Source organism: Salvelinus fontinalis, chromosome 24, assembly GCF_029448725.1.
Source record: "Salvelinus fontinalis isolate EN_2023a chromosome 24, ASM2944872v1, whole genome shotgun sequence".
Classification (NCBI taxonomy): Eukaryota; Metazoa; Chordata; class Actinopteri; order Salmoniformes; family Salmonidae; genus Salvelinus; species Salvelinus fontinalis.
In genome coordinates, this window is record NC_074688.1 from 5286241 (window position 1) to 5299543 (window position 13303).

A 13303-nucleotide genomic window follows, 5' to 3' on the forward strand; every position below is an offset into this window, starting at 1 on the left:
AGTTATTTGTTACATTTGACTGTGTTAAACCTAGCAGTACTAATTTATCTGCGAGTGAGGCGGATATATAGCATTTAGCAACAACAAAAAACATTACCATGATTATTTGTCTCTGAAATAAAACCATCAAGTGACAGATTTTAAACAAATGCATGTCTGTCATTCAACAACCATGCCATGATTAGATAATGAAAAACACACCAACCTCTTTTATAATTTCTTTAAACAATAAAAACTATTTGCCAAGATTTCTGAAAATGTAGTACGCGGAGTGTACAAAACATTAGGAACACCTGCTCTTACCATGACATAGACTCACCAGGTGAATCCAGGTGAAAGCTATGATCCCTTATTGATGATAAATCCACTTCAATCAGTGTAGATGAATGGGAGGAGACATTTTAAAGAAGGATTTTAAAGCCTTGGGACAATTGAGACATGGATTGTGTATGTGTGCCATTCAGAGGGTGAATGGGCAAGACAAAATATTGAAGTGCCTTTGAACGGGGTATGGTAGTAGGTGCCAGGTGCACCCATTTGAATGTGTGAAGAACTGCAACGCTGCTGGGTTTTTCACACTCAACAGTTTCCCATGTGTATCGAGAATGGTCCACCAACCAAAGAACATCCAGCCAACTTGACACAACTGTGGGAAGCATGGGAGATAACATGGGCCAGCATCCCTCTAGAACGCGTTATAAACCTTGTAGAGTCAATGAATTGAGGCTGTTCTGAGGGAAAAGGGGGGTGCAACTATTAGGAAGGTGTTCCTAAGGTTTTGTACACTCATGGAATAGGATTTTGGAATGAAACTCTTTATATATTATAATAGTTATACAATGACTAAGTAAAAATGTAATTGGGATATGATATTTTATGAGGAACTATCATTGTTAAGATTTCAATATTTCATCATTTTAGTTTGTATAGATTTATGGCTTTGTTTTTAATATTCCTTAGTCTGCCGTTCATAGGCTCTATTTCAAGCCTGTGTTCTTTAAGATATGTATTTTATTTATTTATGTTGTAGTGACCTACTGGAGGTTGTGGGAGAGGCCTCTGTGGAGCTATTTTCTCAGCTAGCTGCACTTTCTCAGTTAGCTGCCAAGCCTCCCCAGATCAGAATACTGTGAACTTAAAAGCCCTTGAGGTGAGGTACAGTACATGCAAGGGGCATCAATAATAATGCCATGATTAAAGGTGGAAGAGGTGTTCACGCTTCCTTTGAGACAAAGGCTTTTAGTCTTTCATCGTTGCTTCCCATTATCTTCTGTGTAGTCCTGTGCAGGGCAGGTGTGTTGCCATCTGGGGGATCAAGCTTTCTAAAACCGTAATGAAGGCCATTCAACAGACCAGACAACTCCTTTTATGCTCAGTAGACTTCATTGCTCTCTGTTTTTCTTTCCCCATGATATCAGACGACGATCTGTTTGTGGAGACGTTGCTCTGTTTTGATGGAAACATATGTTAAACGCAGATAAATGACGACAACTGCCTCCTCCTCTTCCTCCTCCATCTGTGTTTACAGCAAATCCATTTTCTCTGGTTTGGTTAAAGCTCCAATCCACAACACTCACTCATAGAGTACTCCTAGGGAGGGAATACACGTCTGTCTCTGAGCAATGCTAATCATCACACACAATACATAAATATGTTTGACATTATTTGAAAAGGCTTCATCCAACATATTTCTTCATGTTGCGGGTGAAACTTTAATGTAGATTCTAGAGTATCTTTGTTCAGTTTTTGTGTGTGAAAATGTATACTTTATTATAGGAATAATAGTGCTGCGACCTTAGGTAAGACAGAGGCCAACGGTGGCTGGTGTGTGGATGACCTTCAGAAGTTTACCAGAAGTCAAACAGGGAGATCACGACACCTCTGGATGAAAAGGGGACGTAAACAAAGAGGCTGTTGATGCTTCCACTTCCTGTATGGCTTGGCAGAATCCTTGCACTGTGTAGTGATAGGTTAGCAGATGATGGGGCCCCTGTTTCCAGACGAACCAGTGAAATGTAGCACACATTCAGTTTAGGCAAAGTAACAATTCTGATGTCAACCGAATGTATCATATTAGATTGTTCTGTTATGAATGTATCCATTGTATCCACAATGTAATGTATGCAAACAACAGCCATTAATACAGGCAGGGGGGAAATGGGGGGGGGTGTGAAATAAATTGTCATCTTTTGTAAAACGGAGCTTGTATTTTGTAAAACTGATTCCGTGGATTTTACATGGGTGTATCCCCAGACAGATTTTGTTCTCCTTTTCAACCCCTGAATATGGGTACTTATTTTGCAACGACAGAGTGAAGCAACAGTGGACCATGCCTTGCCTCGTTGGCTTTCACATGATAGAATACAATGTGCAGTATTCTTGTGAGACAAATTAATTGATCTAAATACAGTTGAGCCGTATGGTCAATGGACAGTCTGGTAGTAGTGAGGTGAGAGGCCAACCTAAGACACAGCTGTCAATAATGTGATTAGCTTGGGGATTTGTTCCTGCACTTCTTTCAGCCCAGCACAGACTAGTCTAGCTGTGGTGTGTAGGCTATGGTAGGTTAGGTTTCACAGTCAGTGGGTGGATGGACAATTCTCATCATTGTGTCAGAGCTTGCGCACATGAGCAAGGGTGGAGTTTTATAGTTGACATGTAGAGAAGAAAATGGAAAAACATCCAAACGTTTCCGCCAATCACTCATTGTTTTACTACTAGGTCATGTGACATATGTTTACTGTACATGTGACCATTCCTGAAATACCTAGAAGAGACTTATATTGAAACGATATGTCATAGCATTGTCACACCCTGATCAGTTTCACCTGTCCTCGTTATTGTCTCCACCCCCTCCAGGTGTCGCTTATTTTCCCCAGTGTATTTATCCCTGTGTTTCCTGTCTCTCTGTGACAGTTCGTCTTGTATGTTTCCAAGTCAACCAGTGGTTTTTCCATTCTCCTGCTTTTTGCATTCTCCTTTTTCTAGTCCTCCTGGTTTTGACCTTTGCCTGTTTCTGGACTTTGTACCCGCCTGCCTGACCATTCTGCCTGCCTTGACTAAGAGCCTGTCTGCCACTCTGTACCTCCTGGACTCTGATCTGGTTTTGACCTTTTGCCTGTCCCTTTGGATTATTAATAAACATTGTAAGACTCCAACCATCTGCCTCCCGTGTCTGCATTTGGGTCTCGCCTTGTGCCTTGATAAGCATACTCATTTAGCACATGGAAGTCATGATGAATGCAGTTAAGACCAGCGTTGCTGCGATAAAGTAAATGACTGCCATGTTGTGGGTTTTGGAACAATAGTCTTACCGTCTCTACCACTTTGTTATGATAGGTTGAGTTAGCCTTATTCCTCCGAGGTTATTGATGGTAAGTCAGTTTATGCTTGCATTATAGCTGTGATCAGCTCTTCCCTTGACCATTCATTTTAAAATGATGTAAAAATGCAAATGATACAAGTAAAATAGTCAGTAGATTTGCTGTATATTTGTGATGTACAGTATAAACAGAGAAGATGCCGGTGTTATCTTTTACATCAAGATAAATCTTATGAGTGCTCTTTACCTGTAACATGGTACGTTCTAGGCAGAGGGTTTGGGAAGATTGGGAGCATTCAGTTTGGAAAATAAAATGGACTAGGACTGAGTAAGGAAAAGACAACGCAAAGAAAAGTGCCTGGATGCCTCTCCCCCTTGCAGTTCCCAGGGACTGCGAAGACCCTAGGAGACCCAAGAGAGTAACCTTTTGACCTGGCTGACAGAGAGGGACAGAAAGTCAGGGTATTCTCGAATTTTGTGAGTGGACACAGAAAAACAAAACATAGGGTGTTCCAAACAAACGTCCTGCTTTTTCATTCAGGATCCTCACAACTTGAGATCTGCATATCTTATTTACTTTGAGTATTTTAGGTGATGTTTTGGAAGTGTTTTCTTGACGGTTGTCTTTGTGTCCCTTTACATTAAACTTTAGACCCATGACAATCGCAATCTACATCTGTTGGGAATAAACACACTTAAATGTTGTCCTTGAATCCGATTGCACTGTCATTTCCCCTTTGGCGTATTCTCTAGCCTAGCACCCTTAGCATATAACCCAGAGTACCCTGGTCCCTGCATGAGTGTGATTGATGATTGGACAGAACTGTTTGTTATCGCGCTCGCTCTCTGTGGTGGAAAGAGACTCTATAGCTCATGATCTAAGGAGAGCCTAGAGGAAGGAAAGAGGGAAAGAAGTCATTCTTTCCAGGCCAGGCCCAAGAGCAAGTTGTTTTGTGGTTATCTGCTCGAATGAGAGAGGGCCATTGTCCAATGCGCACAAGGGTGGGAGCACGGAGTGTGCGCAGGAGTCCTTTTTTTCTGCTAAACTCTGTCACTATAACTTGGATTGTGACAAAGGGACACTTTGATAAGAGATGCAAGCTTTTGCAAATCCCTGTCTCCATGGTGATTACATGTAATTATAGGCTATTAAACATCCCACGAACAGTGTTTCAGGGTATGTCCAGTCCTACCCAACGCCTTGAAGAGTGAGAGAGTGATTTAGGCTGTTCTTTATCCAAAGTCCATCCAGTTGTCACTGAGTGAACTCAGTTTATCACATGTGTGATGCCTATTTTTGGAATGTCAAAATTTGCACATCTCTGGACTCATTCCTAAAATGTTAAAAGAAGCATAACATTGAGCATTCTAACATTATAAATTAAATTGAGCTAACAAGTGAAGACCATGTCGACCAAGTAGAGCCATCCCAATGGTCCTGGGAAGGAGAACTTTCACAGACCAAGAATGTCGTCCTGGGGGACTTCCACATTCAACAGTAGTCTTACTTTTTCTGATCTTCCTCTTTCTCAGTCAGTCAGTGCCTCAGTCCCCCCCCCCCCCCACTCTGTTTCTCTCTCTCTCTGCACATGTATGGCTCTTTCTTACCCCTGTGGGCTGCTGTGGTATGCAGGGTCTTAGCCTGGGTTGTGACCAGTCTGCTCGCCAGTGATTTCTTCTGTTTGGAGTTTGTGTTTCCCATAGAAGCTTCTGGTCTGCTGATTACCCCCTGCTTGCTGTCACACCCTCTCCCAGTCTGTGAATATTAATAGTACTCTCCTCCAGTTACACTGGCAGGCTGCCAAAGTCAACAGAGGATTAGATGGTCGCAATACAAAGCTACCCGAAAACTAACCATAAAGTCCTAAATGAAAAAAATCCTGCCACACATCTCAGAGATAGAGATGCCTAAAGGTCAAAAGAGGAAAGTTAAATAAAGTATTTGGGGTTTTAACTGATTTCCTTTCCTTTCACATTATGTCATGAAACTATAGTGGTTTGCCACATGAGAAATATAAAAGTGATATATTACTTAATTCTTATGAGTTATTGAAAATAGTTCAAGCTTTGCAGACAGTGGATTGCAGACAGTGGACAGTGAAATATGAATAAATTACTATTCATTCTAGTTATCTTTTCCCTGCTTGGAGAAACAAAGAGTTGACAAGATCATCACAAGACCCAGTTGTTAAACAGCCATTTAACGCAGACCAGAGGACGCCACCCATCAGATCACTTCCTGTGTTAAAAGGGGTGACCCTCTTTTTTTACAGCCCACACTACAATTAGGCCTGCCGGTCATGTACAAGGATGCAAGGGCGGGTCAGCTGGTCACATTCTCTATAGCGGGAAAATCAATTGTAGAAAATGCGTCCTTGGCGTGTCCCCTCGCCTTGTAGGAAACGTGTCAAGCGGTTTGCTTATTATACCCTGGGACCCATCCTGCTGGCTTCTGTTGTTCTCCAATCTGGGACACATGTCAATATTGTTTGTTTATTTTACCCAGGGCCTCTGACGAGACCGTTTCCATTTTGGCCCAAGAGCAGGGATGGGCAACTGGCGGCCCGGATGTAGGTACGCAGACCCATGTGCCACTGGGGAGGGGGGGGGGGGGTGAATGCCCCTGTCGGTCATCGGCTGTTTGTACGTACCTCCATACTACACGTACCTCCATACTACTGATAACCCTCTGACTGGGTTTTGTATGAAAAAGAAAACATATTTTTCTTGGTTAAAATGAATATCTAGAACCATACACTCCTCCTTATTGGGAATGCCCCTTTGGAGCTGAAGTAAGTAGCTCTGTGCCTTGGGGTTGTGATTGAGTGTCACACTTATTATCCCTAGTGGAATGAATCCCAGATGTGAGCTTGCTGGAGGGGTGTATCTACTGTGTAAAATCTAAACAATAATTTTAGAGATTAATTTATAAGTGTACTGAGGGAATCATAAAATTCAGTTTGATTTTTTTTTATCACTTCGTTGATGGGTTTTTACTGGTTTATTACTGGTTTATTACTTAGAATTTTGTGGAAATAATGATCAAAGTTAGGCAAAATTGCATGACATGTAGGCCTAATCTTCATCTGACATAGTTTGGTGGTCGCATTGTAATCTCGGCAACCCAGAATCAAATCTCGCCAGGTATCCTATAGCATGCACATGCACCCCCGCAAAATGATGATTCGTCCAAAAACACCTGTGAGGCAAAAAACAGCACACCGGTAGAATTGTTCCTCATAAGCCTGATATCCCACTGCCTCTCAACAGATGTAACAATTTAATGTTACTGATGGCACTGCAAATTAAGCATTTGGTCCAGCAGTAAAACAAACATGGGAAGCTGAGTCCTGCCCCCAGACAAACTGTTACCATAAAAGGCATAGAGTACAAAGAAACACACCGGACTCTTAATAGGCTAAACAAGTAACTGAACTCATGCAACTGCTCTTCCTCCATACTTTGACATTAATTACTTAAGCAAATGGTGTCTTTGTTGGTTCCAATGATTCAATCTGTTTCCCATGATCATATCAGTTCCTTTTTGGCATCTGCTCTCCTTCCACACTTCCATACCCCCAGCTGGAGAGGATGATCATCAGACAAGGAAGGAAACTTGGTTGAAGTTGTTCAGTATTGTATTGTTCAGAAAAACAGAGTTTTTATTGTCATCCTATATCAGCTGAGGTAATGGGAAGCTCAACACACAGAGTGGTAAGGGAATTTGAGTCCCCCTTACAGCGTGAATGAAACGATGGCTGAAGTGTATGATTAAAGCCCAGTGAAAAAAGAAAACTACAGATAAGTTGCCTAGTCAAAGACATAGCCCACTAAATGTACTTTAATTTAATAAATGAAATATAAAGTTCTGATGAAAATGTAACTGTAAATTAAATGTATTGAATGTAGTTTCATCAAAGATTTTTTCCAACCGCATCGACTTCAATTAAGGAAATTCATTTTAAACCGGTCGAATTTACATACATAAGTACTGCTTTTGACTCCGGTGATGCGGACATGCGCAAAAAGCTCGCCGACGTGATTCATTGGAGGAGAAGATCATGTGACCAAACCGAAACCGTTATGGTGGCCAGCGTGTAAATATGGTTATGATTATGGTGGACTTTTAACAGTGAGTTGAGAGATACGTTATTGACGACGGGTCATGAGTAAATGTAACATTGTGTGAGCCTAAGACGGAAATGTATTTAGCAAGAAAAGTTTATGCTAGTTAGTCGGCTAACCGACGAGCTAGCTCGTTACTGGTACTAGCCAGCTCGAGTTTGGAAGTTAACGTCCGCTGATTACAGTGCGTGCATAAGTTTGCACTTTAGCCAAAACAAACGCGGTTGCACAGCTGTTTGTTTGAAATTGCAAGTGGAATGTGCCCTACCGAAGGGTTTGGCAGGTAGCTATGCTAGCTAGTTAATAGAGCTAGCATTGTTATGCTAGATCGCTAACTAGTTTAGCTAGCTGGCTAATTGTACCGAACGAGAAGTGGACAACGCATCTGCCAACCTTATCTAGCTAGTGTTGATAAAAGGTGAGGTGCACAGGTGAGCGAGTCGGTCAAGGATCGACTCAGACGAGGAGTTAAAGTTTAACAATCAGCAGTTTATTCAGAGTAAATATATTTGGTACTGCGCATGCGGGGCTCCGTCTAAGAACTCCGAGTGAGCTAAAAGAAGAGAGCCCCTAAAACAGGTTGATTACAGATTATATACAGTACAGAAAGTAGGTTGATTCTTTGAAGTCCCGGTCCTCTGGTTGGCTCTGGTCCGGGCGTAGTCCATGCTTATTGGTCCACCATTGTTGTTGAAGAATGTCCCTTGCTTAATGTCTGTTTTGAATTTCCCAACTGCCGTGGGTGCACAATGTTGATAAGCTTAGGATCCCTAGAAGCTCTATTAGGTATTAATGCGGTGTGTGTGGTTCTCTGTGTTTGAGTGTGAATGTGCGTAGGTGGTGTATGTGTGTGTGTGTGTCTTCCAGCCATCAGCAGATATGTCATCACAAGATGAAGTCCCTTAGACCTCTGCGGTTGACCCAGTTCCTGTTTTCTTGGCTGTATGTGGAAACATTAGTATGGCATGCCAGAAGCAGGTTGTGCAACATACTGCAAACACATTTGTAATATAAGTTCATTCGCTTTGCCTTTTGTTACTAAAGGCTAATGCATAGATATAAAGGCCTATCTTGGCTTCAAGCATATATGAGCATAAAAGTTTTTCTTACACTAGCTATATGTAACCTTTGCTGGCCAGACAAAAAAAGTGATTTTATCAAGACAGTGAAGCAACTCGAGTAAGAGCTTTGTCATGGGTCTGGTGAACCTTGTCTTTTGCACCATTGGGAAATGTTTCAATTTCATATCTTTACTCCTGGACCTACATTTCTTAATAGTCCATTCAGTGATACGTCTCCTGGCGGCATGTATCACCTTTGTGAATAACCTACCCATGTTACTGACCAACTCAATGGTGAAGTGCTGGAACTTCACTGTGTTCTGCATGGTCGCCATGATGGACAGCGTAACACTTTTGGCCCAGGGCACAGTCAACATGTTAGGGCGCTGGGTGCACCTCTTGGGAGGTGTTCTGGAGAGTTTCAAAATGGTGTGCTACTTGTCCTCACATGTTCTCCTGCGTGTCAGGGATCTGTTCCACCGTGGGCTGCTGTGTGGCCACTGCTTGCTGCAGCAGGTATGGGAGGGCTGTGGCATTGTGGTCAGCCTGGTGTTCTACCTGGTCAACACGGTGGTCAACCTGCTGCTCATCGGGACACAGAACGTCTACTCTGTTGTAGTCAGCATGTGGGAGGCGGTCTCCTGCCCCCTGCAGAAGGCTGTGGAGCTCACCCTCACACTCTTCACCTTTCTGTACAGCAGCCTGGTTGGCACCTCAGTCGTTCTCTGGACTCCCATCAGGCTGGCCCTGGAGTTCCTGGGCTCGCTCGGACACATCTTTGTCAGCGTCTTCCTCCTGAACATCTATGGCCTCATTCTCACAGCGACCATTGTTGTCACCGCTACAGTCTACATGAACCCTGAGCTGACCAGTCTTGGAGTCCGGCGCGCCTTCGGTTTTGTCAACTCTGTCCCCACCCTGCATCTCATCCAGAGGGCGCTACATCGTCTATATGTGCTGGAGAGGGGCGTGTGGCAGAGGCTTCAGCGGCAGGCCAGCCGCCTACACCAAACAATAACACCAGTCTACAGGAACATCAGAGTGAGGGGTGACGGCCACGCCAGGCAATCTGAGCCCAGTGACAGAGAGCAGGGATCTCTTACGGACAGTAGGGAAGGAGACGCAGCACCACCCGCTGAACATGCTGCCTGGCCCGGCCAGCTAATGGATGACCTGTGGGACCTAGCGTTCCCCAGCTCCAGCAGCACAGACAGGCCTTTACAGAAACTCTCCTCGGGGGAGGAGTGCTGCAGCTCCAAGGGTCCCCCGGCCGACAGCCTACTGACTCTGCTCAAGGAGCAGGAGGAGAGGAAGAAGTGCGTCATCTGCCAGGACAGCACCAAGACAGTGGTGCTGCTGCCCTGCCGCCACCTGTGTCTGTGTCGGGACTGTACTCACATACTGCTGCGCCAGCCCGTCTACCAGCAGAACTGTCCGCTCTGCCGCCATATGATCCTTAATACCATGGATGTGTATCTCTGAGGGGCGTTACCCAGAGTGCTGCCTTGTTAACATGTTGAATCTCGGGTTTAGGATGTGCAGAGACTATAGGCTACATCTACACCTGCAGTACATTGCAGCTCAGACGCACGCTATCCAAGTCCAGTGCACTGCTGAAATTGCTTGTCGTCCGTGGCTGATGTCATAAACTATGCCTGTATTTTGTTCAGACCACCATGACAGTGCTTGCCAAACTGTTTATACTTGTTTGTTCATATTACTGAACACTTCATGTGCTGTACACTTCATGTCGTTCCAAACTGTATGTGGTGTGTGAACCTAATAAGGAATGTTTGCTGTGTAGCAGTTAATTGACTTTATTCAGCATAGGTTCAGTTTGAAAGCATTCCATTGGCAGTTTAAAACACTGGAGACAATACCGAACTAAATGCTGTCGTAAAAACACATTTTGTAGCTTATGTATAGGTTTAAATGGTGACAAACTCTCAAATGCAATTTGCCAATAGCCAATATTGTTCCAAGCAGTTCACATCCAGAGACCCGTAAAAAGTGTGAAATTGTTTTGTATTGTGAGAAAAGGTTAATTTCCTAAGCTATGGTTGTCTAAAAATATCAGTGTCAGAAATTATTAACCAGATCTGTCTTGTCATATGAACCAATTTTTTGGGGGTTTTGTTCAAATTGTTATTCCATCACTTGTATCACTATAGCCAATTCTTTCCACTATGCTGATATATGAACACTACCTAATTTATGCTTCACAACAAGGTTTATTCATCTTTATAGTTATTCAGATGTTTTTATTTTGTGATCAAACATTGACGTGTTCACAGTGACCACCATTAATCAGTAATGGGTTCATAATTCCTTGTTTCAATTTTGTCTCTGCTCAAAATAAGTATTGATCAAAGCTCTGGGAAATGCCATGTTGAAGATTTACAGCACAAACTGCAATGGTTATTGAATTAGATTGAAAGTGTTGGAGAAAGGCCTGTTAAGTGACAATAAAAGCAAAAGGCTGGTGAGTCATATTTGATATGCCTTTTTTGGGCCAATGTTTCATAAATGTTGGATAGGCTTTGCCTGTAATATATTTTGGGGTCATACACGATGGAGTGACTTCAATATTGTGACAGAGGAGCCAGAATGTGAACCACAGTGTCACTGATGTCCTATGGTTGTCTTAGTCTCATTGACATTGTGTAGCCTATAATCATTTCCCACTGTCTTTGTTCCAATCAGAAGTCTTAACATTTGTCAGGTATTTCAACAGATGCTGTAATCACTCATTCAATACTTTGCCCTTTATCCCTTTTATCTAGTGCCAAACCAACATTTTCCAAAAGGCCTACCATTTTCTTAACACCCCATGTAAAAAATATAATAACTATGAAACCAACAATGGTCTACGATGTGACATATTGCTAAAAATCTGGAGAGAGAAAAGGTTAGGCCCATGAATTATCTGACTTGACATTATATTGACACAAATGTATGAAAAAAGATTAGGCATATTATATTTTTGATGTCCAGAGTAAATCCTAGGTTATATTCTGAGTTTACCTCTTTTCCCAAAGCCCTTCAATCGTTGTGTGACATTCCTGTCTACATATACAGTGGACTCTTATCACAGACCACACATGTTGCCATTCACATGGCTTATTTTGTCTAGGAAGACTGACCTGTGTATCCAGGAGCCATGGCACAAAGTTATGGACGTTGCAATAAGCCGTGAATGGGGTAGCAGGTAGCCTAGTGGTTAAGAGTGTTGGGCCAGTAACTGAAAGGTTGCTGGTTTGAATCCCTGACTAGTTGAAAAATCTTAACCCTAATTTCTCCTATAGGTCTCTGGTTAAGAGTGTGCTATATGACTTATGTACACATTTATTTTGTTTTATAAAGGTTTATGAATGTGGACATACTCACGAATGAGAATGACAAATGTCTGTGAGACAATAAACGAACAATCTTTCGGTACTGTTTTTCTGTTGTGAAAAAAAATGATTTGATGCATTTTCACTATTTACTTCGCATCCCTGTTCAGAGCAGTCAATAGACTGGGTTTTTGTTACAGATTGGGTTTACCAACTTGTGTGAGCAAACCTAGGTTTGATACAATCCATCAGAAAGAGAACAGCACCACAGCCAGTTCTGTTTCACAGGATGCTTTGCTCATCATAATAGATCATATCAGCACTAGATGCATCAGCATCTTTGAGATAATCAAGGTTATTATTTCCTTGTTGATAAAACAATGTTTAATGTATAATTGATTCCGGTCTTCTTGATCAATGAATCCCCAAATAAGTGTTTCACATTACACGCACCAGACATTGGTAATGTCTTGAGTCAAACTCCGAAATGATAGGGCAATGTTTCCAACATACATTTTGAACGTGGATTAGTTAAAACCCATATTTCCTATCATTGCTGTGCCACCATTGCCAAGATTTCAATTTTGATCCAACACACTGAAGTTCACTAAAACTGCTAGATTTTCTTGAAAACCAAGTAGGATGGTGATGTTGAAGATTCCATATAAATGTAGCCATTATGCTAACCCTGATGCTAGTATCTCTGAATGTGAGAAAGTAGCCATCCCCTGCACCAGACTTCCCCAGCTGTGAAGAGAGGGAACCAGTGAAGAGCAGCAGCTGGGGGTGATGGGTGTAGGAAGGGGTCAGGAAAGGGGGCTCTACTGGACATCGGGGACCACTTCCTCCAGGAACTAGTTATTCACTAGAGTTTTGTGGTTTATAACTTCTGGGACTTAATTCCCAAAGTCCCTTAAAATATATCCCATCTGTGACATGTAAAGTGTTGGTTCCATGTTTCATGAGCTGAAATAAAGACCTCTAGAAAAATAAGTACAAAAATCTTATTTAAAAAAATGTGTATGCTTACATTTGTTTACATCCCTGTTAGTGAGCATTCCTCCTTTGCCAAGATAATCCATCCGCCTAAACGGTGTGACATATCAAGAAGGTGATTAAACAGCATGATCATTATACACGTGCACCTTTATTTAACCAGTAAGGCCAGTTAAAAACAAGTTCTCATTTATAACTGCGACCTGGCCAAGATAAAGCAAAGCAGTACGACAAAAACAACAACACAGTTACACATAAAAAAACGTACAGTCAATAACACAAAATAAAAGAAAAATTGAAAAATCTATGTACAGTGTGTGCAAATGTAGAAGAGTAGGGCGGTCGGCAATAAATAGGCCATAGAGGCGGAAATAATTACAAATTAGCATTAATACTGGAGTGATAAAGGTGCAGATGGTGATGTGGAAGTAGAGATGTACAAAAGAGCTAGAGGGTAAGTAATA

The 13303-nt window shown here is 42.3% G+C and overlaps 1 protein-coding gene across 1 annotated transcript; it reads left to right on the forward strand.

Moving 5' to 3' along the window:
- Window positions 1–7371: 7371 nt before the first annotated feature.
- rnf26 (ring finger protein 26) lies at window positions 7372–11951 on the forward strand. Its single transcript, XM_055879472.1, has one exon. The coding sequence runs from the start codon at window positions 8641–8643 to the stop codon at window positions 9988–9990; it is 1350 nt and encodes a 449-aa protein (XP_055735447.1). The 5' UTR covers window positions 7372–8640; the 3' UTR covers window positions 9991–11951.
- The last annotated feature ends 1352 nt before the right edge of the window (window positions 11952–13303 follow it).